The sequence below is a fragment of the Triturus cristatus genome, chromosome 1_1 (genome assembly GCF_964204655.1).
Source record: "Triturus cristatus chromosome 1_1, aTriCri1.1, whole genome shotgun sequence".
Lineage (NCBI taxonomy): Eukaryota > Metazoa > Chordata > Amphibia > Caudata > Salamandridae > Triturus > Triturus cristatus.
The window spans coordinates 121,012,408-121,039,235 of record NC_140579.1 but is presented as its reverse complement, the minus strand read 5'-3'; the positions used below and the strand labels follow the sequence as shown (position 1 = coordinate 121,039,235).

Sequence of the window (26,828 nt, the reverse complement as noted above, 5' to 3'; positions counted from 1 at the left end):
TGAGTGAGAGCAGGCAGCTGCTGAGGAGGAGCAGGTAGACAGCTGCTGAGGGACAGCAGACAGGCAGCTGCTGAGGGAGAGCAGGTAGGCAGATGCAGAGGGACAGCAGGCAGGCAGCTGCTGAGGGAGAGCAGGTGGGCAGGTTCTGAAGGACAGCAGGTAGGTATCTGCTGAGGGAGAACAGGCATGTAACTGCTGAGGGACAGCAGGCATGCAGCTGCCGAGGATGAGCAGGCAGGCAGCTGCCGAGGGACAGCAGGCAGGCATCTGCCGAGAGAGAGCAGGTAGGCAGCTGCCAAAGGACAGCAGGGAGGCAGCTGCCGAGGGACAGCAGGCAGGCAGCTGCCGCAGGACAGCAGGCAGGCAGCTGCCGAGGGAGAGCAGGCAGGCTGCTACTGAGGGAGAGCAGGTAGGCAGCTGCTGAGGGACAGCATGCAGGCATATGCCGAGGGAGAGCAGACAGGCAGCTGCTGAGGGACAGCAGGTGTGCTGCTGCCAAGGGAGAGCAGACAGGCAGCTGCTGAGGGATAGCAGGTAGGCAGCTGCTGAGGGACAGCAGGCAGGCAGCTGCCGAGGGACAGCAGGGAGGCAGCTGTTGAGAGATAGCAGACGGGCAGCTGCTGAGGGTGAGCAGGTGGGCAGTTGCCGAGGGATAGCAGGCGGGCAGGTGCTGAGGGACTGCAGGTAGGGAGCTGCTGATGGAGAGCAGGCAGGCAGCTGCTGAGAAAGAGGTGGTGTTTATTCTAAACAAGGGAACCCTTAAGGTGGGAAGGACCTTGGGTACTAGCTATTTTGAAAAACAATTAGTCCTTCAAACATACATAAGTGTAAGAACAATGAATACAGACCAGAATCAGTACTATATTAAGTGAAAATATCCAGCCGGACATATAGATTTTAATTTTAACCGTGATAATTCGGAATACACAGAGCGTAATAGAGTGGGACACAGTCCTGTATCCTTCAACAAACAAAACTTTTAGAGACAATCACATATATTTAGACATTTTTCAGGCGCAACAACCAAGCTTAACGCCGATCCAGATAATAGGGGCAAGCTTTTTAGAAAGTAAACAGTAATGCACTAATTTTAACACATGTGTTTAACGTGCATGCTGTACAACAAGTCGACGACATTTCGATCTATAACAAGATACATAGATCATCATCAGGACAAAATAATGACAAGCCTGAGAGAACACTGCCTGTGAAGTAATTGGAAAGAACGTGGAGGGAGGCAGGAAACAAGACATTAGAATCTAGGCAGAAAATAAGAGAAAAATAAAACACACAGTCTCCTCAGTTAACCGATGTTAGTCAGGTTATGCTATTCACAAAGATTTGAGTTCCATTAGAATTAAGCAGAATTAAAAGAAAATTACTTAGTCATCTCAGTTAACCGATGATAGTGGCGTAAAAAAAAGTGTGAGTTTCAGGTTAGGCAGAAGGCATGTGGTTTCAGGGTGACACAGCCTGTTCTCATGAACCAGGGAAGTGATGCGCGAGAGAAGTGATGAAGATGGAAAATGCATACAGTAGGTGATAGTGAATAGAGGCTAGGAATAGTGATGAAGAACAATCTAAAATTCTGGAGGTGAGATGGATGACAATTAACGCATAGCAGATGACATGAAAAGAATTAGCGTCGAGCGCGATTTGAACCAGTGAAGGGGTACTGGGGTGTGCCAGAACCGATTGTGGCCCTAATCCTGTGGAAACGAAGAGATACCGGAGTGTTATTTCAGAGTGCTCCGAGCGTAAATGTGAACATGCGGCGGTGTCAAGGTTCGCTGAGCATAGTGAGGCGCAATGAACACTCATCGGAAATATGAGTGCGCGGGGGATAAGGAAAGCGGTCCGGGCGTAGAGACCTCTGTTGGGAAGGAAGAGTGCCGAGTTAGACGAAGGGATGGATTGGGTAGATCGAGGCGGTATCTGGCAGGACAGATACTCACCTATCTGTGCATTTGGAGATAGGGGCACACTTAGTGGGTGGGTTCCGATAATACTGATGTGGCGGCGCAGGTGGTTGATTGACAACAATTTGGGCGTCCGTGGTATCGGTGCATTACTGTTTACCTTCTAAAAAGCTTGCCCCTATTATCTGGATCGGCGTTAAGCTTGGTTGTTTTGCCTGAAAAATGTCTAAATATATGTGATTGTCTCTAAATGTTTTGTTTGTTGAAGGCTACAGGACTGTGTCCCACTCTATTACGCTCTGTGTATTCTGAATTATCACGGTTAAAATTAAAATCTATATGTACGGCTGGACATTTTCACTTAATATAGTACTGATTCTGGTCTATATTCATTGTTCTTACACTTATGTATGTTTGAAGGACCAATTGTTTTTCAAAAGAGAAAGAGGTGGTAGGCAGCTGCTGAGGGAGAGCAGGCAGGCAGCTGCTAAAGGAGAACAGGCGGGCAGCTGCTGAGGGACAACAGGCGGGCAGCTGCTGAGGGACAACAGGCAGGCAGCTGCTGAGGGACAGCAGGCAGGCAGCTGCTGAGGGACAGCAGGCAGCTGCTGCTGAGGGACAGCAGGCAGGCAGCTGCCGAGGGAGAGCAAGCGGGCAGCTGCTGAGGGACAGTAGGCAGGCAGCTGCAGAGGGAGAGCAGGTCGGCAGATGCCTAGGGACAACAGGTAGGCATTTGCTGAGGGAGAACAGGCAGGCGGCTGCTGAAGGAGAGCAGGCAGGCAGCTGCTGAAGGACAGCAGGCAGGCAAATGCCAAGACTCAGCAGGCAGGCAGCTGCTGAGGGAGAGCAGATAGGCATCTGCTGAGGGAGAACAGGTAGGCAGCTGGCGAGGGACAGCAGGTAGGCAGCTGCTGAGGGTCAGGAGGCAGGCGGCTGCCGAGGGACAGCAGGCAGGCAGCTGCAGAGGGTAGCAGGCAGGCAGTGGCTTAGGGACAGCAGGCAGGCAGCTGCTGAGGGAGAGCAGGCATGAGGCACAGGGTCAGACTGATTTGCATATGGCCATGTCTGAACTGGGGTGGCAGAGTGGGCTAAAGAACGGTGATGGATCAAACCCAGATCTGTAGACTGGGTGTGAGTGTTTGATTGGTTCTGATGCTCCGTCCATCACCACCCCCTTTTGTACCGCTTTGTTTGCCATAAGTTGGCAGGGTATGCTCAGACGTGAGTCCCTTGCTCGCTTTGCCACTGGATTCAAGCAAGCCTGGCTGAAGACAGCTGAAATGCCAGAAACCAGTCCTAGGAAGCTTATTTCCAGTCCAGGGAAGGCATGGCTTGGCAGTTCGGGCCGGACTGTTCCCATGAGGCACAGGGTCAGACTGATTTGCATATGGCCAAGTCTGAACTGGGGTGGCAGAGTGGGCTAAAGAACGGTGATGGATCAAACCCGGATCTGTTGACTGGGTGTGAGTGTTTGATTGGTTCTGGTGCTCCGTCCATCACCACCCCCTTTTGTACCGCGAGGGAGAGCAGGCAGGCAGCAGCCGAGGGACAGCAGGCAGGCAGCTGCTGAGGGAGAGAAGGTAGGCAGCTGCTGAGGAAGAGCAGAAAGGCAGCTGCCGAGGGACAGCAGGCAGGCAGCTGCTTAGGGAGAGCAGGCAGGCAGCTACTGAGGGAGAGCAGGTAGGCATTTGCTGAGGGAGAACAGGCAGGCAGCTGCTGAGGAACAGCAGGCAGGCAGCTGCCGAGGGAGAGCAAGCAGGCAGATGCCGAGGGACAGCAGGCAGGCAGCTGCAGAGGGAGAGCAGGCAGGCAGCTGCCGAGGGACGGCAGGCAGCTGCTGAGTGATAGCAGGCGGGAAATACCGAGGGAGAACAGGCGGGCAGCTGCCGAGGGAGAACAGGCGGGCAGCTGCCGAGGGAGAGCAGGCAGGCAGCTGCCGAGGGACAGCAGGCAGGCAGCTGCTGAGGGAGAGCAGGGAGGCATCTGCCAAGGGAGAACAGGCAGGCAGCTGCTGAGGGACAGCGGGCAGGCAGCTGCTGAGGGAGAGCAGGCAGCCAGCATCCTTTCCTTACCTTCGCGCAGCAAACGGATGTCCCTGGCTTCACTGGGTCGTTCTGGTCTTCGCGGTTTACACGTTTCTAAACCCAATGACAAAATGGCAATTAGTAAAAAATATTGGCAGTGAACACATCACTAAATTTTAATAAATTTCACATTTGCTCTAAATAATGAATAAAAGCTGCGTTGTCCCACATGGTCATTTTGTAAATATGTTCAGACACATGATAGGTGCACTGTATACATTAAAAGCACTGATATGGGTTGTAAATTGACATCTTTAAGGCTAATAATAATAACAAACGGTATAACTTGTTTAATACATTTTTTAACTAAACGTGGCTCAACTACTTACTGTTGTTTTCATACTGGACATTAAGGGGCAGATTTACAAGCATTTGCACCAGATTTATGACGCACGGGCGGTGCAACTGGCTGAGTGATATTTACAAGCATAGGTAAAGCCAACCTGCGTGACTTTACCTGTGCTTGTAAATATCGCCCTTTTTCACGCAAAACATTTTGCGTGTTAGGGGCGTGACATGAGTGTTGCTGTGGGTGTACCGATGCAACACCCATGTTCACTGATGCATTCCCAGATTTACGAGGGATTGTAAATCTGGAAATGCATCAGAATGCTACGCCATAGGGGTGGCGTAGCGAGGCGCAACAAGGAGAAATGTTTTGATTTGTCCTCGTTTTTTTCCTCTTTCAATCTGTGCTGCATTCTACGGCACACATTGGAAGAGGACATTACCTCCTTAGACGCGCCGGCGCATGGCAGCAGTTTGTGCGCCAGCGCAGGGAGAAGGACTGAGATACAACATATTGTTGTAAATATGTCGCATACCTGTGCTTCGAAACTAATGGAGCGCGGCGCAGGAAAGTTACTTGCAGCATCCTTTCCTTACCTTCGCGCAGCAAACGGATGTCCCTGGCTTCACTGGGTCGTTCTGGTCTTCGCGGTTTACACGTTTCTAAACCCAATGACAAAATGGCAATTAGTAAAAAATATTGGCAGTGAACACATCACTAAATTTTAATAAATTTCACATTTGCTCTAAATAATGAATAAAAGCTCCCACTGGTGTAAACGCTAGACTCAGCCAAGAAATACTCTTATTCTGAATGTGCGGTATGAAGTGCAGCCCCTTGAGTGAAGGTGGTGGGTGCTGGTGAGGAGCAGAGCTAGAGTGGGAAAGGACTACATCACGCTGGTACGACTCACTCCAACCCTTCTCGGACATGCGATGTACTCTAAGAATCAGACTAGTGCTACCTCGCAGTCAGCCCCACTTCTTGGAGGTATGTCGTGAACACATGGAGCTCTCTACTTGCACCATACTGCTCTGGTTAGTGAAAGCACCTGGAGTCATGCTGCATTACCCTCCTGTAGAAGGGGTGTAAACGCCTAACTAGGAGTTATAACCTTACGACCAAGCCCTGGCGGCAGACGGGCAGTGCGGTAACTAGCTGCGGCCCAGGAGCATCACGAACAGACTATACGCGCTGCAGACAGGGCGATTAGGGATGAGCGGAACTTGTATTTGGGCTCCTTGACAGTTTGCCATTGGGATTAAGGTTTCAAAATGATTTAAAATGTTTCCTCCTGTGAGTATCTGGGGTTTGTTTACACAGAATACAAAGTTGGGAAGCACAGATACATCCAATGCCCACATCTATATCAGTCTTTGGGCTTTGTTACCAGTTGGCGCGATCTCAGGAACAGCAACGGTGGTTTGATTTTTGCAGATTGTTAAAGATACATTTATACCTGATTTAGACTATGGTCCTTTTATTTTACATGAGGAGTTTCTAGAATAATCTCTGTTCACTTCTATATGTGATTTGTAATTTGCCAAAAGCTTTATGTGATTAGATTAAAATCTGCCCCCTTGATGCTGCGTTGTCCCACATGGTCATTTTGTAAATATGTTCAGACACATGATAGGTGCACTGTATACATTAAAAGCACTGATATGGGTTGTAAATTGACATCTTTAAGGCTAATAATAATAACAAACGGTATAACTTGTTTAATACATTTTTTAACTAAACGTGGCTCAACTACTTACTGTTGTTTTCATACTGGACATTAAGGGGCAGATTTACAAGCATTTGCACCAGATTTATGACGCACGGGCGGTGCAACTGGCTGAGTGATATTTACAAGCATAGGTAAAGCCAACCTGCGTGACTTTACCTGTGCTTGTAAATATCGCCCTTTTTCACGCAAAACATTTTGCGTGTTAGGGGCGTGACATGGGTGTTGCTGTGGGTGTACCGATGCAACACCCATGTTCACTGATGCATTCCCAGATTTACGAGGGATTGTAAATCTGGAAATGCATCAGAATGCTACGCCATAGGGGTGGCGTAGCGAGGCGCAACAAGGAGAAATGTTTTGATTTGTCCTCGTTTTTTTCCTCTTTCAATCTGTGCTGCATTCTACGGCACACATTGGAAGAGGACATTACCTCCTTAGACGCGCCGGCGCATGGCAGCAGTTTGTGCGCCAGCGCAGGGAGAAGGACTGAGATACAACATATTGTTGTAAATATGTCGCATACCTGTGCTTCGAAACTAATGGAGCGCGGCGCAGGAAAGTTACTTGAAGCACCGCGCTGCGTTCGTTTCTTGTAAATCTGCCCGTATGTGTTTAAGGACTGGGTGAGTTCATATATTAAAAGATGTTGTTTCTTTAAGAGATATTGAGATAATAGTAAAAAAGACCACAAGTCATGGGAACTTGGAAGATGTTTTTAAGATCTCGCCTCCTCAACAGCGCTGGATGTCCCCTTTGCTGAGCCCTCAAGGAGGGGGGTGAATGCTTTTGCTACCACTAAATGCAATCAGGGATTTCAAGGATTAAGATGAATTATAAATGCAAATGACGCAACTGGCCTTAGGGAGATGTGTCTGACCGGACATGTATCTGTCCGGCTTGACGCAGCTGGGGCAGGGTCCTGGAGACATTGCAGTTATCCCTAGAAGTAATAACAGTTTGTGTGTGTTTGGAGTCTGTATAAAACACTGGAAAGTGCGGTTTTGAAAATTTAAAACTTTCAAAGTGTTGAATATACAGTCCTAAAACATTTTGGCACCTTAAGAACAATTACCTGTAAACAGGTGGTTCTCCAGTATTGGTGTCTTTCATAGATTCACATGCTTGAATATTCCCCGTCGTTGGAGTGGGAGTCCCACGGTAAATAAAATAGCAATATATATATATATATAGCCATAATATACATAAATAATATATATAATAATACCATAAATAGAGCTATGTAGGTGTAGAAACACCAAGAAGCACTTATATGAAAAAAACTCCATAGGGATACATGGAGAGAGAGAAAAGAACATTTGTAGTCTATCTCTGTCATTATGTTAGTCCTAACTCCGGCCAATCAGGCGTCAGCACCTCTCCAGAACCTTCTCCTCAGAGCTCCTCACCTCAGATTTTCGTAGCACCAGAGTGACTTTAGAGTGTATGAGGAGAAAAGAGAGAGCCTCTGAAGGGAGGAGGGAGGGTCGCATGCGAATCTATGAAAGACACCAATACTGGAGAACCACCTGTTTACAGGTAAGTAACAATTGTTCTTCTCCAGTATTGGGGTGTCTTTCATAGATTCACATGCTTGAATATGAATAGAAAGCAGTAACGCTAAAATTGTTTCCATAATAACATCAACGTGAGATCGCAGTGTTCATAAACTTTCTTATTAAGAACACATCTCGCATATTCACCTCTATATCCATATATTTATATATATACATATATATATATATATATATATATATATATATTACCTACTGGCGGTCGCCAGTAGGTAGTTATAGTTAGGACCCTGTTTCCATAGGAAATCCGCAACATTCTATTTTGAATAACTTTGGCGCCGGTCGACGAATCCTCGCGAATTTCTCAAAATAGGTGGGGCGCTACGCTCCGCTCCTACCCTGAAAGTCTTGGGGGGATTCGTCAAGCGGGGGCTGAGATAAAAGGGGTGTCCCAAAACACGTTTTTCCCATGCATTTTTCCATAGGACCTTTAGACAGGGCTACAGCCCGAACGGCTGAACAGAATTACTAGAAATTTGGCAGAGAGGTAGTCCTCAGGTCAAGGAAGTGCCTTTTGTAGGTTTGGTGTAAATCTGTTCAGTAAATTCTGAGAAAATAGCCTTTAAATCAATATATATATCTGAGCCAGCTTACGGTACGCTTACCGTAAGCTTACCGTACGCGTACGGTGGCGTGCGCGAGCGCGATTCTGATTGGCTGTTACATCTAAGTAAACATTCGAATCGGTCGAAACCAGGAAGCGGCGGCCGCCATTTTCTCTCTCGCACTCTGAGGGGGGGGGCTGTAAACAAAGGCAAAAAACATATAAAGGGGCTGTTTAGACAGCGCCCATGCACATAGCCATGTTAGTTGAGTCCTCAAAGATCCCCCAAGGCCAAAAACTGTAAATTTTTATTTTTTGAAAATTTCGCCGATTACGCTTACCGTACGCGTACGGTGCGCTTACGCTAAAAATTTTAATAAAAAAAAAAAAACACTCTCTGTGCATGGCATATTATTGTCATCACTTACAAATGAAATTTAACAGATTACCTATCACAAGGAAGCGCATAATATGTCCTCCATGTGCGCACGGTGCGTAACGTGGGAATTTCATTGGTTTTTTATCAGTAAAATTTCCGCTAACTATAACATGTCTGAAACCTATGGTTTTTTCAGTGAATATATATATATATACATCTACATATACTTGTTGACATACAACATGCGTATAATTGTAATGAATTGTATCAAAAACAGTCAATGGAAACAATATGGAGGCGGGAGGAAGAGGCTCACCTTATTTAAAAAGATTGCGTAGCACTGCCTGTCCCACTGCAGCGTCCTCCTCGCTTAAAGTTGCCAAGCAGTAGTGCTTAGTAAACGTGTGTCTGGTCGACCACGTAGCTGCTCTGCAGATGTGTTGCACAGGTACTCCAGCAAATAAGGCGGTAGTTGATGATACTGCCCTAGTCGAGTGTGCTCTCACTGAAGACTGCAGAGGTTTGTTTGCCTTTTGGTGGCAGAAAACAATAGCTGCCGAAATCCAGCGTGCAATCGTCGGCTTAGTAACCTGACGTCCTTTATGACACCGTCCATACGCTATAAAGAGTTGATCAGATTTTCGAAACAAAGCTGTCTTACTGATGTAGAACTTTAAACATCGCTTCACGTCCAAAGAATGCAATCTTTGCTCTGCAGGTGTCTGAGGATTAGCAAAGAAAGTCTTTAATATCACTGGCTCGTTAATATGAAAATCAGTAGGCACCTTGGGTAGGAATGATGGATTGGTACGCAACACTACAGCATCCGGTTTGAACTGCAGGAACGGAGGTTTGATGGTAAAAGCATGAATGTCACTGACACGACGTACAGACGTTAGTGCCAGAAGTAGGGCCACCTTCCAAGATAGATATTTTAAGTCAGCCTTGTGAATGGGCTCGAACGGTGGTCTCATCAATTGCGCCAACACAATGTTAAGATGCCACAACGGAGGAGGGCGCCGAATTGGCGGAAATTTTCGAAACAAGCCTTTAAAGAATTGCCGGATTATTCTTGAGGAACAGAGGGAATTTGATCCATCCTGTCGGAAACGGGAAATTGCCGCTAGGAAAACCCGTAAGGTTGCGTGAGACAGTCCAGAACTAGCTAGGTGCAAGAAGAATGGTAGTAATTGGTGCGCCGTGGAATGTATCGGGTGGACTCCATTAGAAGCACACCAGTGGCAGAACCTTTTCCATTTAAACTTGTACGTTCTGACTGTAGAGGGTGCTCTTGCTTGGGCCAAAATATCCCTACAATCCTGTGGGATGTCTAAATGGGCGAACTCATGGTGTTCAGGTTCCAGGCCGATAAGCTCAGTGAGGAGGGATTCGGATGACAGATTCTCCGTTCGCTCATCGTGAGCAGATCTGCCCGATGTTGCAGGAGGATTGGTTGGCATTGGGACAGCAGGAGCAGTTCTGAGAACCACGCCTGTCGGGGCCAGCGTGGGGCTATTAGAATCAGGTGGCAAGGTTGTCTCTTCATCTTCCAAAGTACCCGAGGTATGAGGGGAATTGGAGGAAAAGCGTACGCAAATAGATTGCACCAGTTCATCAAAAGGGCATTTCCCTGCGATTCTTTGTGGGGATGCCAGCTTGCGTAATTGTGGCATTTCCGGTTCTCCGGAGTAGCAAAGAGATCCAGCCGCGGACGACCCCATTGTTGGAATATCCTCTCTAGAGTTGGTTGGTGTAACTCCCACTCGTGGGGCGAAGAAGAGGACCTGCTCAGGGAATCCGCTAAGACATTGGATACTCCTGGTAGATGAACTGCTGTAATCATGATTTGGTGATTGAGCGACCAGTCCCAAATTGATTGAGCTAACCTGGACAGACTTGGAGATTTCGTTCCGCCCTGTTTGTTTACGTAGTGCATACAGGTTGTGTTGTCTGTCTGTATTAGCACTGATTCTCCTTGGATCAAAGGTAGAAATGATTTTAGAGCCAGAAAAATGGCCATCAGCTCCAACCTGTTGATGTGCCAAGCTCTTTGATTTGTGGACCACCTTCCTTTTACCGAGAGATCTTCCAAATGCGCGCCCCATCCCTCTAATGAGGCGTCTGTCGTGATTGTCCTGTCCGGCGTCACCGACAGAAATGATGTGCCTTCTGTCAAGTTGGCTGGAATTGTCCACCATGCGAGAGCAGACCTCATTTGATCTGTGACACATACCATGTCGTGAAAAGATCCCGTTACTTGACGCCACTGAGCATCCAGTGCTTCCTGAATAGGACGTGTTCTCAGCCTGCAATGAGGAATCAAGGCAATGGACGATGGCGCCATCCCCAGAAACGATTTTAACAGTCTCACAGAAACTGACTCTTTTGACCTGATCAAAGTGACCAGTCGCAGTATATTCTGTAGATGCTCCTGGGAGAGAAACGCTTTTGCTGATACCATCTCCAGAGTTGCTCCCAGAAAATCCCTTTTTTGTGAAGGGTGAATTTGGGATTTCGCTGCATTTACGGAAAGACCTAATGAGCGAAACACGTCCTGGCATAGAAGCGTGTGTTGTCGCAGGTGAGTGCTTGACTGGGATTTCAGGAGAAAATCGTCGAGATATGGAAATATTTGCACTCCCTGGAGTCGCAGAAACGCTATCACTGGGGCTAGTACCTTCGTGAACACTCGAGGGGCCGAGCGCAGACCAAACGGTAACACTTTGAATTGGAAATCGTGTTGACCCACTCGAAAACGCAGGAACTTCCGATGCTGCTGTAATATAGGGATATGAAAATAGGCATCCTGGAGATCTATCGTTGCCATGAAATCTTCCTGCGAGAGTAAACGCAAGATCTCTACTAGCGTCATCATACGAAAGGACTGGCTCTTTAGATATTTGTTTAGTGCCCTCAGATCGAGGATGGGCCTCCACTCTCCGTTCTTCTTTGTGATCAGGAAGAACCGGGAATAAAATCCTTTTCCCCTTTGAGATACTGGCACTGATTCTATAGCTCCTTTTTGCTTTAGAAGTCGAACTTGATGTAAAAATTCTTTGATGTGAGTTGGTGGTGGTCCAGAAGGTGGTGTGGGCGGAGGGAATTTGGTGAATTTTAAAGCGTGTCCTTTTTTCACAATGTCCAAAACCCAACGGTCCTTTGTGATGGAGGACCATTGAGAAAAGAACAGAGAGATTCGACCTCCAACCTTGTCTGTCCGGTAAGAGTCACTGTCTCTTTGACCCGTTTCCTCTGTATGAGGATTTTCCTCTATACGACTTGGTGGCCTGCTGTCGTGATGACTGCTGGTGCTGGCCATACGAATATCGGTTGGATCCTTGATTATAGGGTCTGTACTGATTATTACCCCTTCGAAAATTTGAGGAGGAGCCACGTCCGCGTGCACCACGAACATTTTGTCTTTGAAATTGTAGATTTCCTAAAGATCTAGCAGTCTCAGTATCTTTCTTTATGGACTGGAGTGCTTCATCGACGTGACTACCAAATAACGCCTCTCCGTCATAAGCCATGTTTAGGATCATGGACTGTACCTCCTGACGAAAAAATGTTGATTTTAACCATCCTTGCCTGCGCAGAACAGCCGCTCCGGCAAGCTGACGGAAACCCGTGCATGCGATGTCCACTGCACAATCAATTATTTCCGCAGATGTTGCTTCTCCCTCTTGGAGCAACTTCATTGCTTCAACCTTAGATGGCTCTGGCAATTCTTGAACCAAATCTGAAATGTCAGCCCACACTTGTCGGTCATAGCGACCCAAGATGGCCAAGGCATTAGCCGCTCTAACCACAGTAGAAGCCATTGAAGAAAACTTACGCCCTATGGCATCCATTCGACTTCCGTCACGATCTGGTGGCGCGGTGATAGTAGACGCAGGATTTTTCGCCCTACGTTGCGCTGCCTGCGTAACGACTGACTCAGGTCTAGCCTGACCCGTGAGGCATGCTGGGGTTCCTAGTGGTGCCTTATACTTCTTTTCTAGTCGAGACACCTGTGCTGGCAAGGTATTTGGTGTCTTCATCAACTTCTTGCCTTCTTCCCAAATAAATTCTACAATGGGAATAGTATGAGTCTGTTTAAAAGGTTGACTCTTGAAATCATAAAGGAAACAATCTTCCTCTCTGCGCTCCGTTGTGAGTTTAAAACGGTGTGCCGCCCTTTCCATTAGTTGGTGAAAATTCGCTATGTCCACTGGAGGTGAATCACCAGATACTATCTGAGAAGGGGATGGTGTCTGTGCCTGGTAATCGTCCCACTCCGCCATATCATCATCGTCGTTATCAACATCCCCAACATCAGCTGGGATTTCACCCTCTTCCGTTTCTCGAGGGGCTTCCTCCACAGGCTCCGAGTGAGGTAACAATCTCTCTGGAACCTGTCTTGGTGGTGCAGACGGTATCAAAATTAAAGGATTTCCAATTGGTAACGGCGGTATATTAGTCGGAACCACAGGAGTTGACGGTACCTCAGACCGTTGTGGAGATAGAGGAAAACGTTGGTTATAATCGTCCAACATGCGTTGGAGATTAGTTATGAGCGACAATGGCAGAGTCGCCGTTGTATGCCTCGCAGGGACCTGCTGAACGTAATTTGGATCCTCATCCTCACTACTGTCGTCCTGGCATTTAATTATTAAGTCGGATGGGCTTTGAGCCGTTCCAAAAGACTCCGGTAAACCTTCAGACTCCTGATCCGAATCCGTTGCAAACAATGGTGATGGAAGCTGCGCATCCCCTACAGGAATAATCTCTTCTTGCCTATCTAGGCTAGTACTAGGTGGCAATGGCATCAAGGGAACCCCAGTGAAAGATGAAACCGGCGTTGAAGTCGAGGGGGGTATTTGCTCCCTCATTGACCTCTGGGCAGATGATATTCTGTTCACCCTTATCTTAATGCATGAACCTGCCGTCGACTGCTGCATGGTATGCACTGCGGACGTCTTCGGGGAGGGCCTCGTCGACGGAGCTATCATCGATGGAACGATGGTCGACGGAACAGTCGTCGACGAAATTTTTGCCAACGAACTCGACGTCGACGGAGCTGTCGTCGACGGAGCCGTCGTCGACGAAGCCTTCGTCGACGAGGCCGCCGCCGACGGCGGAGCCACCGCCGACGGAGCCACCGTCGACAGAATCTTCTTCTTCTTCGTCGACGGAGTGGACGCCGACGAGCTCGACGACGGAGTCGATTTCACACTCTTCGTCGACGACACAGTTATCGTCGACGGGACCTTTGCCTTCTTCGTCGACGACGATGTAATGGGCAATATAGAAGTTACCGACCTTGAGGTACTGATGGTTACCGTCGACGAGGATAACGTCGACAGAACACTCGTCGACGAAGATGCAGCTGATGTCGTCGTCAAGAGTCACCGTCGACGACCCAGACACTGCAGATCTCGTCGTCGGTAGAATCGTCGACAAGGCGGCCAGTCTTTTTCCTGAGGGCTGGGAAGTAGACGCCTCAACAGCCTGAGAACTATGTCCCGAAGGCGACAAAACAGTAGGTGAGACAGCAGATGTGACAGCTGTCAGAGTCAAAGACAGTTTCTTTTTCTTCAGGAAAGGAGATGGTAACTCCTGCACACTACTGCGCTTAGAGGCTGTCTGAGAGCGGCCAGAAAGAAGACTTTCCATATCAGAAACTGGGTCGTCTTTATCCTTCAGTCTCTGTAACCATATTAAAAGACGGCCTTCTCTGTCTTTCAAAGTCTTTGTAGAAAAGGTTCTACAAAATTTACATTTTGCCACTTCATGATCTGGGTACAAACAGTAAATACACTTACTGTGTGGGTCCTCAGAAAATAAACGCAGCTTTCCACACGAAGAACAAGGTCTAAACAAAGATTTCTTACTTGAAGACATTCTGACTGACAAAAACTGAGCAGAGCTCAGGGAGACTCCCTGTCACACGACGTGCGGTAGAAAATCTGAGGTGAGGAGCTCTGAGGAGAAGGTTCTGGAGAGGTGCTGACGCCTGATTGGCCGGAGTTAGGACTAACATAATGACAGAGATAGACTACAAATGTTCTTTTCTCTCTCTCCATGTATCCCTATGGAGTTTTTTTCATATAAGTGCTTCTTGGTGTTTCTACACCTACATAGCTCTATTTATGGTATTATTATATATATTATTTATGTATATTATGGCTATATATATATATTGCTATTTTATTTACCGTGGGACTCCCACTCCGACGAGGGGGAATATTCAAGCATGTGAATCTATGAAAGACACCCCAATACTGCAGAAATACATATGTCTGGTGAACATATCTTCATAGAGGGTCACTCCTACAGCCCCTACAGCTGAAGTCCTCTGCATTGTTCTAAGCCTTACAGATTAGCCTGGCCTTAGTTCCAGCCTGACACATTCATGCGATGCTGGTTTCAGGGGCACCCCCTTCCTTTTTCTTCCAGGTGAGCCATGGTTCATTGTCTTTCACCGCTCTAGGCTATTCCCTCGCCTGAAATCTACACTTCTTTCACCTGGATTCCATCTTCCGGTTTGTGGTATTCAGCAGAGCGCCCAATAAAGGCCACAACTAGACTGTCTTGAACATTTTGCTTACAAAACCAATCAGGTGGTCCTCGCACTGAGGTACTGGTACATGTGCAAACTTTTCTTTTTTTTAAAGTACACAAGATGAAGTATAAAGCCATGCATCCCTTTGAGATTGAAGTGTACTCCAAGGTGTACTCAAGGCCCTACTTAAGACAGCCAGAGACATTGAACAAACCATAGACTGGAAGTTACAACTACACTCCTGTAACACCCAGTTCTTCCATCAGTGAGGGATGAACCGCTCTGCTAAAGCGCCTTTCTATAGACTGTTCGGGGCCCCTCCCTTAGAGGGTCTCTGGTCTTCTTTCCTCTGGCTGCTCCATACACACGGACCTTGGTATACATCTGTGTAGCGATTCTTTCTGCAGGTGAGAGCAAATATCCTATAGGAGCTAAAAAACAGAAAATATGTCTTTTTAACACCCCACCTTAACTTCTTTTGCCCTGTGTGGAGTTGCATGGAATTCGGATGAGTACAGGGTTTGATTTCCAAATCTCTGTGAAGTTATAGGCCTTCTCAGTGGAAAGAGGGCAGAACCATAACTCCACACTGGTGACAGAGTGCAGGCGCGTGATGGAAGTCAAAGAACAACCTTGTATCTTCATGTTGATGCGGACTTGCCATGAAGGAATATGCTACTTACCAGTATGCATCTGTTCTTGGCATGTAGAGCTACAGATCTACACACTTGTGCATAGATCGCCATCTGGTGTTGGGCCCGGATGTTTGCAGTTTGTTTTTCCTCTTGGAAAGTCTTTGGAAGTCACGAGGTCGGTGACTCCTCCTTTGGATCGTATTGCGCATGGGCTTCGGCTCCATCCTCAGATTGTTTTTCGCCAGCAGGGAAAGATGCAGCGTAGTAACAGTAGTGAAGAAACCCATGTGTGTTGTATCTAAATAAGATAGACTGGAACAGATACAGGTAGCCGGGGAGGCGGGTGGGCGTGTGTAGATCTGCAGCTCTACATGCCAAGAACAGATGCATACTGGTAAGTAGCATATTCCGTTCGAGGCATATGAGCTGCAGATTACACACTTTTGCATAGACTATATAGCAGTTCCCAACCTTAGCGGCGACCACCTGTATCTGTTGCAGTGGTTTGAAATAATGTTTTGAGTACAGCCTGGCCCACACTAGCTTGTTGCTTAGTTTGCACATCTACACAATAGTGTTTGGAGAAAGTGTGCGGTGTTGACCATGTAGTTGCTTTGCAGATATCATCTAAGGGGATGTTCCCTAAAAATGCCATGGAAGCCCCAGTCTTACGTGTAGAGTGGGCTTTAGGGGGAACAGAGAGCGTTCGTTTTGCTTTGTGGTAGCAAATCTGTATGCATTTAACAATCTACCTAGCTATCCCAGATTTGGAGATGGGGTTGCCTTTGTGTGGTGGTGAGAAAGACACGAATAGTTGTTTGGTCTTGCGAAAAGGTTGTGTTCTCTCGATGTAGTAGAGTAAAGCTCTTTTGACGTCTAGGGTGTGCAGAGCTCTTTCTGCAATGGTTTGTGGCTTCGAGAAGAATACGGGCAGTTCCACAGATTGATGTAGGTGAAAGGGAGAAATGACTTTAGGAAGGAATTTTGGATTAGTGCGGAGAACAACCTTATTATGATGCATTTGCAGAAAAGGTTCTTGAATGGTGAGTGCTTGTATCTCACTGACCCTTCTGAGGGAAGTAATGGCTACAAGGAAAGCTGTTTTCCATGTTAAAAATGGAAGCTCGCATTTATGTAGAGGTTCGAATGGAGGCCCCATTAGTCTTGTGAGAACGATGTTTAGGTTCCACACCGGTGAGGGTGGCACTCTAGGGGGAATTATTCTTTTGAGGCCTTCCATGAAGGCTTTTATGGCAGGTACTCTAAAGAGGGATAGATGCTGTCTATTTTGTAGATACGCTGCTATGGCAGCAAGGTGTAGTCTGCTAGACGTGTAGGCTAGGTTGCATCTTTGTAGGTGTAGTAAGTAGCCTATGATGTGTTGGATAGACACATCCAAGGGATTGATATTATTGTTGTGACAATAAATCACGAATCGTTTCCACTTGGCTGCGTAGCAAGCTCTAGTGGTAGGACGTCTAGCTTCTTTAATGACGTTTGTAAAGTCAGGGGGAAGATTAAGGTAGCCAAATTCTAGGATTTCAGGAGCCAGATCGCAAGGTTGAGCTGAGCTGGGTCCGGGTGTCTGATCTCTCCATGGTTCTGGGATAAGAGGCGTGGAGAGAGGTGTAATTTTTGGTGCGGAACTACGGAGAGTTCCAGCAGTGTGGTGTACCACGGTTGTCTGGCCCAAGTTGGAGCAACTAGGATGAGAGCTAGGGAGTGTTGCTGTAGTTTGCGCACCACTAATGGAATGAGTGGGAGAGGCGGAAAAGCGTACGCAAATTTGCTTGACCATTTCATCCATATCGCATTGCCTTTGGACAATGGGTGTGGATATCTGGCGGCGAAGCTTGGGCATTTGGCGTTTTCATGGGTGGCGAAGAGGTCCATTTGTGGTTGCCCCCACGTTTGAAAGAATGGTTGAAGAACTTATGGATGAAGTTCCCACTCGTGGATTTGTTGAGTTTGACGGCTCAACAGATCTGCAATGGTGTTTTGGACTCCTGGGACATGTTGTGCTAGGAGAAAAATGTTTTGAGGTATGGCCCACCTCCATATGGTCTGTGCTAGCTGAGAGAGCTGCAGAGAGTGTGTGCCGTCCTGTTTTTGGATGTAGTACATTGCTGTCATGTTGTCTGTGTGGACTAAGACAGCCTTGCCTGAGACGTGTGTTTGAAAGGCTTTCAGGGCTAGAAATACGGCCAGTAGCTCCAGATGGTTGATGTGGAGTAACTTTTGTTGAGGTGTCCACCTGCCCTGCATGGTGTGATGTAGTAGATGAGCTCCTCAGCCGGAGAGCGATACGTCCGCTGTTAGAACTATTTGAGGAACCGGCTCTAGGAACGGTCGCCCTTTGGAAAGGTTTTTGGTGGTGCACCACTTCAGAGAGCGATGGGCACGACCGTCTACCAACACCAGATCTGTTCGCTGACCTTGAGCCTGGTTCCATTGGCGTGCTAGGCACTCTTGGAGAGGACGCATCTGGAGTCTTGCATGAGGTACTATGAATATGCATGAGGCCATCATCCCTATAAGTTGCATAAACACTCGCGCTGGAGGTGAGTGTTGCGGTTGAAATTTGGCGCGAAGAGCTTGTATGCTTGCTATCCGGGCAGGGCTGGGGTAGGCTAACGCTTTTGAGGTGTCTATGGTGGCACCGAGGTATTGTTGTACGTGGGAGGGATGCAGATGGGACTTGACGTAGTTTACTGTGAAGCCCACGTCGTGAAGTAGTTGGATCGTGGCGTGGGTGTGTTGTACACACTGGTTGTATGAGCTGGCTTTTATGAACCAGTCGTCTAGATATGGGAAGACGTGGATGTGTTGTCTTCTCAGGTGTGCTGCCACTACTGCTAGGCACTTGGTAAACACTCTTGGTGCTGTGGTGACTTCGAAGGGGAGTACTTTGAATTGGTAGTGGTGACCGTCCACTACGAATCTGAGAAACTTCCTGTGAGCGGTGTGAACGGGAATGTGGAAATAGGCGACCTTGAGGTCTATGGTGGTTAGGAAGTCGTTTTGGGACAGCAGAGGAAGCACCTGCTGGAGTGTGACCATGTGAAAATGGTCTGAGTGTATGTATTGGTTTAGGGGTCTGAGGTCCAGAATGGGCCTGAGAGAGCCGTCCTTTTTTGGTATGAGAAAATATAGGGAGTAAACTCCCTTGTTTTGTTGGTGGGCAGGAACTAGTTCTATTGCATCTTTTTGTAGGAGGGAGATTACCTCATGCTTTAGAAGTGACAAATGTTCCTGTGACATTGGGCACTGTTTGGGTGGAATGGTTGGGGGGGGGGGGGGGTAGATGTTAGCTATAGACAGTAGCCTGATTGGATTATTTGTTGTACCCATCTGTCTGAGGTGATGGTAGCCCAGACAGGAAGGAAATTGTGGAGTCTGGCCCCCGACTGGAGTGGAATAGTCTGGGGGAAGCAGAGGGAAGTCACTGGGTGGGGGTGGAGGCAGAGCGGGAGGTGTTAGTTTTGCCTCTGCCTTTGTTATTGTTACCTCTGTAACTGCCTCTTTGATAACCCCTAGTGAAGGTGGATTGGGTAGGGGTTTTGTAGGAAGTGGAGGCGCTGTCGGAAGAGTAGCCTCTGGTGTTGCTTCTAAAGGAGGAACAGCGAAAGGAGCTCCTGGGAGCTTGCGACTGCAAGGCTCCCATAGATTTTGCCGTGTCTGTGTCCTTCATTTTTTCGAGGGCTATATTGACATTAGGACCAAAGAGATGTTTCTCATCAAAGGGGTGGTTGAGGATGGAACTTGAACCTCAGGTTTGAAACCTGAGATGCGTAGCCAAGCATGCCTACGCAGAAGGGTGCTGTTATTAATTGCCCTGGAGGCGGTGTCAGGGAGGTGTTGCATGATTGGCTCCAGCTCATCATAATGTGCCCTGTCATATCTGGCTAGGAGCGCTTGGGTGTTAGCGATACGCCAGATGTTGGCCGCCTGGGACGCCGTCTGTTTGCCAGAGGCGTCTAGGAGTTTAGACTCCTTATCTGGCGGTGGTGCCTCACCTGATGCCTGGGAATTGGCACGTTTCCTCACAATGGAGACTACCAGAGAGTCTAGTGGTGCGGGCCTTTAATATAGGGTGGATCTGTTGGGGCGGCTTTATATTTTTTCTCAATGCATGGGTTAATGACCCTGGCCCTAACTGGGTCTTTAAAAACCTCTGGTGCGTACTTAATAACTCCCTCAAGCATCAGCAGGATTGAGGTAGACCTGTGCGCAGTGTTGAATGTATTTAAGAGGAAGTCCTCCTCTACATGGTCTGTGTGGAGATCAACCCTGTGGTAGTGGGCAGCCCTATAGAGTAGCTGGTTAAAGCCCATGATGTCCTCTGGTGGGGAGGGTCTGGAAGGGTAAAGATCGTCCTGCGGGATGTTAGGGACGTCTGAGATGTTGTAGTCGTCCCATGGGTCTGGGGAGTCTGTAGGGTTGTCCGCCCCGTCCCCTGTGTCGTATATAATGTCATCATCATCATCCTCATCTGGAGATGGTGTAGGAGAATGATGTGGTGGGGGAGGAGAAGGAGGAGGAGGAGGTGGAGGAGGAGGTGAAGGAATCCTCAAAGGGGAGGTGGCAAAGTCTCTCCTTTTTGGTGGTGGAGCTGGTGCAGGCTTGTCCAGGGATCTTTTTCTGGTGCTAAGCGACAAATGCCCAGTCTTTGGATCCTTTACGAGGGTTTTTTGGTAAGGATCGGGTCGAAACAGTTCCTCTGTAAGGGGCAGATCCTTCGGTGCCGATGGTGTCGGAGCCGTGGGTTTTTTATGAGTCGATTCGGCACTGGTTCTTGGTTTCAAACCGTGGGGTTTAGCAGTGTCTTTTGACTTCCTCGGCTCCTCAGTGGCTTTCGGCTTCGAGGTTTGGGAGTCGAGGCTTTTTGGCTTCTTGCTTAGCTCCGAGGGTGTTATCAGTGCCGAGGAGCCGGTGCCAGCCTTTGGCGCTGAGAGCATCGGTGTCAAGCTTGGCGCGGACGAGGAAAGGGGCGTTTTCTTTTTCGGTGTCCGTGCCAATGGGGTTTTTGCGGCACCGAGGGTAGGCTGGCTCGAGCCCGAGCTGCCTGAAGGCTTGATGGGCTTCTTAACCGGGCCCGAAAGTGAGGTATGGGAAGCAGTGTTATGGTACATACCTAGGCCTGAAGGCGAAGGGGTGACCGAAGCCTTTTTCAATAGCGTGGAGGGGGGTTTAGGGTCGGGGTCAGACGTGAGTCCCTTGCTCACTTTGCCACTGGATTCAAGCAAGCCTGGCTGAAGACGGCTGAAATGCCAGAAACCGGTCCTAGGAAGCTTGTTTCCGGTCCAGGGAAGGCATGGCTTGGCAGTTTGGGCTGGACTGTTCCCATGAGGCACGGGGTCAGACTGATTTGCATATGGCCATGTCTGAACTGGGGTGGCAGAGTGGGCTAAAGAACGGTGATGGATTAAACCCAGATCAGTTGACTGGGGGTGAGTGCTTGCAATGTTCAACACTCCGTCCATCATTTCCTTTGGTTTTTGCCTTGTTCGCCATAAGTTGGCAGGGTATGCTCAGACATGAGTCCCTTGCTCACTTTGCCACTGGATTCAAGCAAGCCTGGCTGAAGACGGCTGAAATGCCAGAAACCGGTCCTAGGAAGCTTGTTTCCGGTCCAGGGAAGGCTTGGCAGTTCGGGCTGGACTGTTCCCATGAGGCACGGGGTCAGACTGATTTGCATATGGCCATGTCTGAACTGGGTGGCAGATGGGCTAAAGAACGGTGATGGATTAAACCCAGATCAGTTGCCTGGGGGTGAGTGCTTGCAATGTTCAACACTCCGTCCATCATTTCCTTTGGTTTTTGCTATCTTTTTTACAGGGCACTGCACTGGAGTAGGATGACGTATTATGTCTAGAGAGTGCTTTTCCACCTATTTTAGGTCAATAGCCCAGCGTGCTGGATGTTGCAACTAAATACCCCATGTACTTTTTCTTTCCCTGAGTTCCTTTGATTTCAGGTCCTCATTGCAGGTACTTACGATTTGGAATCTAGTAATTAGGCACATTTAGTCTAGTTTTCGCATTTATATCACATATATTGTTTGTAATTTAACGACAACACACAACCCTGACGTGAGTAAGGTGGGGATCTGTGCACCCCGTCCTGAAGAAGAAGATTTATGCTTCGAAACATGTCGACGCACACAAGAAGTATTGTACATTAAATACAAAATACCTCCACCACACCCCTTTTAGCAATACCAGCACGGAGGTTTATTAAAATATTTTTAGCCCTCACATGCCAGGTATTTTTTAACATTCATGCATTAATTTACATCTGACCCCACCACTCACTTACCATCTAAACCCACCACACATAGTTATTACATCAGTGCTCCCGCGTAGTCGTTGGTAAGTAGCACGCCGCATTCCGTAGAGGGATGCGAAGACCCCTATGATGAAGCATGACACCGAGGGCCCTTTTGGTGTGTGAAGGGTATTTAAAGAACACAATGTGCTCCCCACCATTGTAGGGACCATACCAATCTCATTCAGGTGGATTCCTTTTGTTTGTTTGTGTTGAGCGTAGTGCCAACAGCAGAGCTGGCGCTGCAGCAACCACGAGGCTTCTGATAGAATTGAGGTGCCTTCAGCGATGAATCGGTTTCAAGGCACTGCAAGCTGTGGTTGACCAGAATCAGGGCAGGTGCCCAGTACCGTTAAGGCTGTTGAAATTAATTTTTAGACTTATGTTCAGATTGGGGGCGAAACAAACAAAATCCAGGCAATGGCCCTCGGCAACCTATTAAAAGTCAGTGATTCAGTGGGTGTAGACTGCGCTCCATCGGTAGTATTACAACATGGTTGTCATACATATGCAACCACAGTGGCAACGTGAAGCCCCAGATGCAGGTGGTCTCTGTATGGTGTTATTTATGACCATCACTGACTGGCACACAAGCATCAGATGTGCTTCATGTGCATAATGATGCCTTGGTTTGTTGCAGCCCTCCACGGTGGCAGCCCTCCACGGTGATAGCCCTCCACAGTGGTAGCCCTCCATGGTGGTAGCCCTCCACGGTCATAGCCCTCCACAGTGGTAGCCCTCAACGGGGGTAGCCCTCCACGGTGGTAGCCCTCTACGGTGATAGTCCTCCACGGTAGTAGCCCTCCACTGTGATAGCCCTCCACAGTAGTAGCCCTCCACAGTGATAGTCCTCCACGGTGATAGTCCTCTACAGTGCTAGCCCTTCACGGTGGTAGCCCTCTACGGTGATAGTCCTCCACGGTGGTAGTCCTCCACGGTGATAGCCTTCCACGGTGGTAGCCCTCCACGGTGGTGGCCCTCCACGGTGGCAGCCCTCCACAGTGATAGCCCTCCACGGTGATAGCCCTCCACGGTGATAGCCCTCTACAGTGCTAGCCCTTCACAGTGGTAGCCCTCTACAGTGATAGTCCTCCACGGTGGTAGTCCTCCACGGTGATAGCCTTCCACGGTGGTAGCCCTCCACGGTGGTGGCCCTCCATGGTGGCGGCCCTCCACGGTGGCAGCCCTCCATGGCGGTAGCCCTTCACGGTGATAGCACTCCATGGTAGCAGCCCTCCACAGTGGCAGCCCTCCGCAGTAGTAGCCCTCCACAGTCATTACCCTCCACGGTGGTAGCCCTCCACGGTGATAGCCCTCAACGGAGGTAGTCATCCATGGTGAGAGTCCTCCACAGTGGTAGCTCTCCACGGAGGCAGCCTTCCACATTGGTAGCCCTCCACAGTGGTAGCCCTCCACAGTGGTACCCCTTCAGAGTGGCAGCCCTCCACGGTAGGAGCCCTCCATGGTGGTAGCCCTCCACAGTAGTAGCCCTCCACAAACATAGTTCTCCACGGTAGTAGCCTTCCATAGTGATAGCCCTCAACGGAGGTAGTCCTCCTTGGTGAGAGTCCTCCAGAGTGGGAGCCGTTGACGGTGGCAGCCCTCCACAGTAGTAGCCCTCCACGGTGATAGCCCTCCACGGTAATAGCCCTCCACGGTGGCAACCCTCCACGGTAGGAGCCCTCCGCAGTTGCAGCCCTCCATGGTGGTAGCCCTCCACCATGGTAGCCCTTCACAGTAGTAGCCCTCCACAGTCATAGCCCTCCACGGTGGTAGCCTTCCACAGTGATAGCCCTCAACGGAGGTAGTCCTCCTTGGTGAGAGTCCTCCAGAGTGGTAGACCTTCACGGTGGCAGCCCTCCACGGTGATAGCCCTCCACGGTGATAGCCCTCCACGGTAATAGCCCTCCACGGTGGTAGCCCTCCACCATGGCAGCACGTGACCATCGCTTTCAAATTGAAACTTGGTGAGAGCCCAAAAGAATGTCAATCATGCAGGTCGATACCCTTGTGTAATGGCGACTGCTTACAATATGTTGTGGTTAGGTGCATATTATCAAATCAGCAGATTTGATGAATCAGACTTTGTCGTCTACATAAACTCACCTATTGCAACTACCTATTTAATATGAACAGTAACCGCTGCCCCTTCCAGTAACATCCCCCATCGATGACGAAGAATGCCTTACAGGGGACGCTGGTGCTTTTATGGCATGAACTGTAGGAACCAGTGTTTGCAGGCGGTCTCAGGTCTCGTTAATGGCTTTATATTTCAACCCTTTATGTCTAGAGAGTGCAGCTCTGCAGGGCACCCTCCATCCACCTCAGCTGTCCAGCACATTTATGAAACTTCTGGCATGTCAGACCATGGCCGTGAGCACATGACATCACAAAGCTTTCACGGGGACTTCATTTGCATCATGAAGAGGCTTGGACCCTGTCAGGTGTACACAGCGGTGGCCAGCTGGCCTCATCCCGGAGAGAGGCTTCAAAGGATGAATTCTCCATCTTCACAGCCTGGCACCAACCAAGTACTTTCTCCAAAATGGAAACAAGCACTGCCAATGCCAATAGGTCTAACGTTCGTATAGTGCATGCACATATGCGCAGACACAAATCTGTGCACTTTTAAATCTAGATCATATATTCATGCACACATTCAGCCAGACTGGTATACACACAGGTTTCAATACTCACACAGACGAATTCACCTTCAAAAGTCAATATACATACACCAGCGGTACAGGCAATGCCCCTAGCAGTACTGAATATTAATGGGCTCGGGTAGTAATGCATATCAGTGGTATCGGGTAGTAATGAAAATCAGTGGTATCAGGAAGTAATGGATATCAGTGGTATCGGGAAGTAATGGATATCAGTGGCCTCGGGTAGAAATCAATATCAATGCCCCTAGCAGTACTGAATATTAATGGCCTTGGGTAGTAATGAATATCAGTGGTATCGGGTAGTAATGCATATCAATGCCCCTAGCAGTACTGAATATTAATGGCTTTGGGTAATAATGAATATGAGTGATCTCGGGTAGTAATGAATATCAGTGGCCCTGGGTAGCTATGAATATCAATGCCCCCAGCAGTACTGAATATCAGTGGCCTTGGGTAGTAATGAATATTAGTGGCCTTGGGTAGTAATGAATATCAGTGGTATCAGGTAGTAATGGATATCAGTGGCCTTGGGTAGTAATGAATATCAATGCCCCTAGCAGAACTGAATATTAATGGCTTTGGGTAGTAATGAATATCAGTGGTATCGGGTAGTAATGCATATCAGTGGCCTCGGGTAGTAATGAAAATCAGTGGTATCAGGAAGTAATGGATATCAGTAGTATCGGGACGCAATGCATATCAGTGGCCTCAGGTAGAAATGAATATCAATGCCCCAAGCAGTACTGAATATGAATGCCTCGGGTAGTAATGAATATCAGTGGTATTGGGTAGTAATGAATATCAGTGGCTTTGGGTAGTAATGAATATCAGCGGTATTGGGAAGTAATGAATGTCAATGGCCTCGGGTAGTAATGGATATCAGTGGTATCGGGAAGTAATGGATATCAGTGGTATCGGGAAGTAATGGATATCAGTGGTATCGGGAAGTAATGGATATCAGTGGTATCGGGAAGTAATGCATATCAGTGGCCTGGGGTAGTAATGAATATCATTCCCTCCGCAGTACTGAATAATAATGGCCTCGGGTAGTAATGAATATCAGTGGCATCGGGTAGTAATGAACATCAGTGGCTTTGGGTAGTAATGAATATCAGTGGCCTCGGGTAGTAGTGAATATCAGTGGCCTCAGGTAGTAATGAATATCAGTGGCCTCGGGTAGTAATGAATATCAATGGCCTCGGGTAGTAATGAATGCCAATGGCCTCGGGTAGCAATGAATATCAGTGGTATCGGGTAGTAATGGATATCAGTGGTATCGGGAAGTAATGGATATCAATGGTATCGGGAAGTAATGAATGTCAATGGCCTCAGGTAGTAATGGATATCAGTGGTATCGGGAAGTAATTGATATCAGTGGTATCGGGAAGTAATGGATATCAGTGGTATTGTGTAGTAATGGATATCAGTGGTATCGGGAAGTAATGGATATCAGTGGTATCGGGAAGTAATGGATATCAGTGGTATCGGGAAGTAATGAATATCAATGGCCTCAGGTAGTAATGAATGTCAATGGCCTCGGGCAGTAATGACAATCAATGGCTGATAGAAGGCATAGATGTCTATGACCCCAGACAGTGATGGATATCAATGGGCAGAAGCAGTAATGAATATCAATGGCCACAGGCCGCACTGAATATCATTGTCCAAGGCAGTAATGAATATCCATGGTCACAGGCAGCAATGAGAATAGGTGGCTCGAGGCAGTAATAAATAGCAATGGGCCCAGGCAGAGGCAAATATCAATGTCCCATGCAATAATTAGCCTCAACAGCCAGTGACAGCAATCATCATCAGCAGTAATAAGCCTCAAAAGCCCCTGTCAGTGATGACATCAATTTCTTCAGTCAGTAATGTCAATCAACAGCCCTGAGCAGTAATAAATATCGATCGCCACAAATAGCAATGACAATCAGTGGGTACCGGCAGTATTGAGAATCAATGGCCCAAGTATGTGATGGCTAGCAATGGCTGAAGACAATTATGGATGTCAGGATCACAGATAGTAAAGGCAACCAATGGCTGAAAGAAAGGATAGATATCTATGACCCCAGACAGTGACAGATATCAGTGGCCACAGGCAGTAATGAATATCACTGCACCCAGCTGTATATGAATAT

General features: G+C 48.1%; 1 protein-coding gene across 2 annotated transcripts in view; it reads right to left on the bottom strand.

Moving 5' to 3' along the window:
- LOC146869730 (major histocompatibility complex class I-related protein 1-like) overlaps positions 1 to 26,828 on the bottom strand; it is a 230,165-nt gene that overhangs the window by 8,951 nt on the left and 194,386 nt on the right. For both annotated transcript variants that reach the window (XM_085613693.1, XM_085613704.1), the window contains 2 exons: positions 4,889 to 4,954; positions 3,992 to 4,057 (listed from right to left, as the gene is read on the bottom strand). In XM_085613693.1, the coding sequence (XP_085469819.1) occupies positions 3,992 to 4,057; positions 4,889 to 4,954 (132 nt within the window). The remainder of the gene's footprint in view (positions 1 to 3,991; positions 4,058 to 4,888; positions 4,955 to 26,828) is intronic.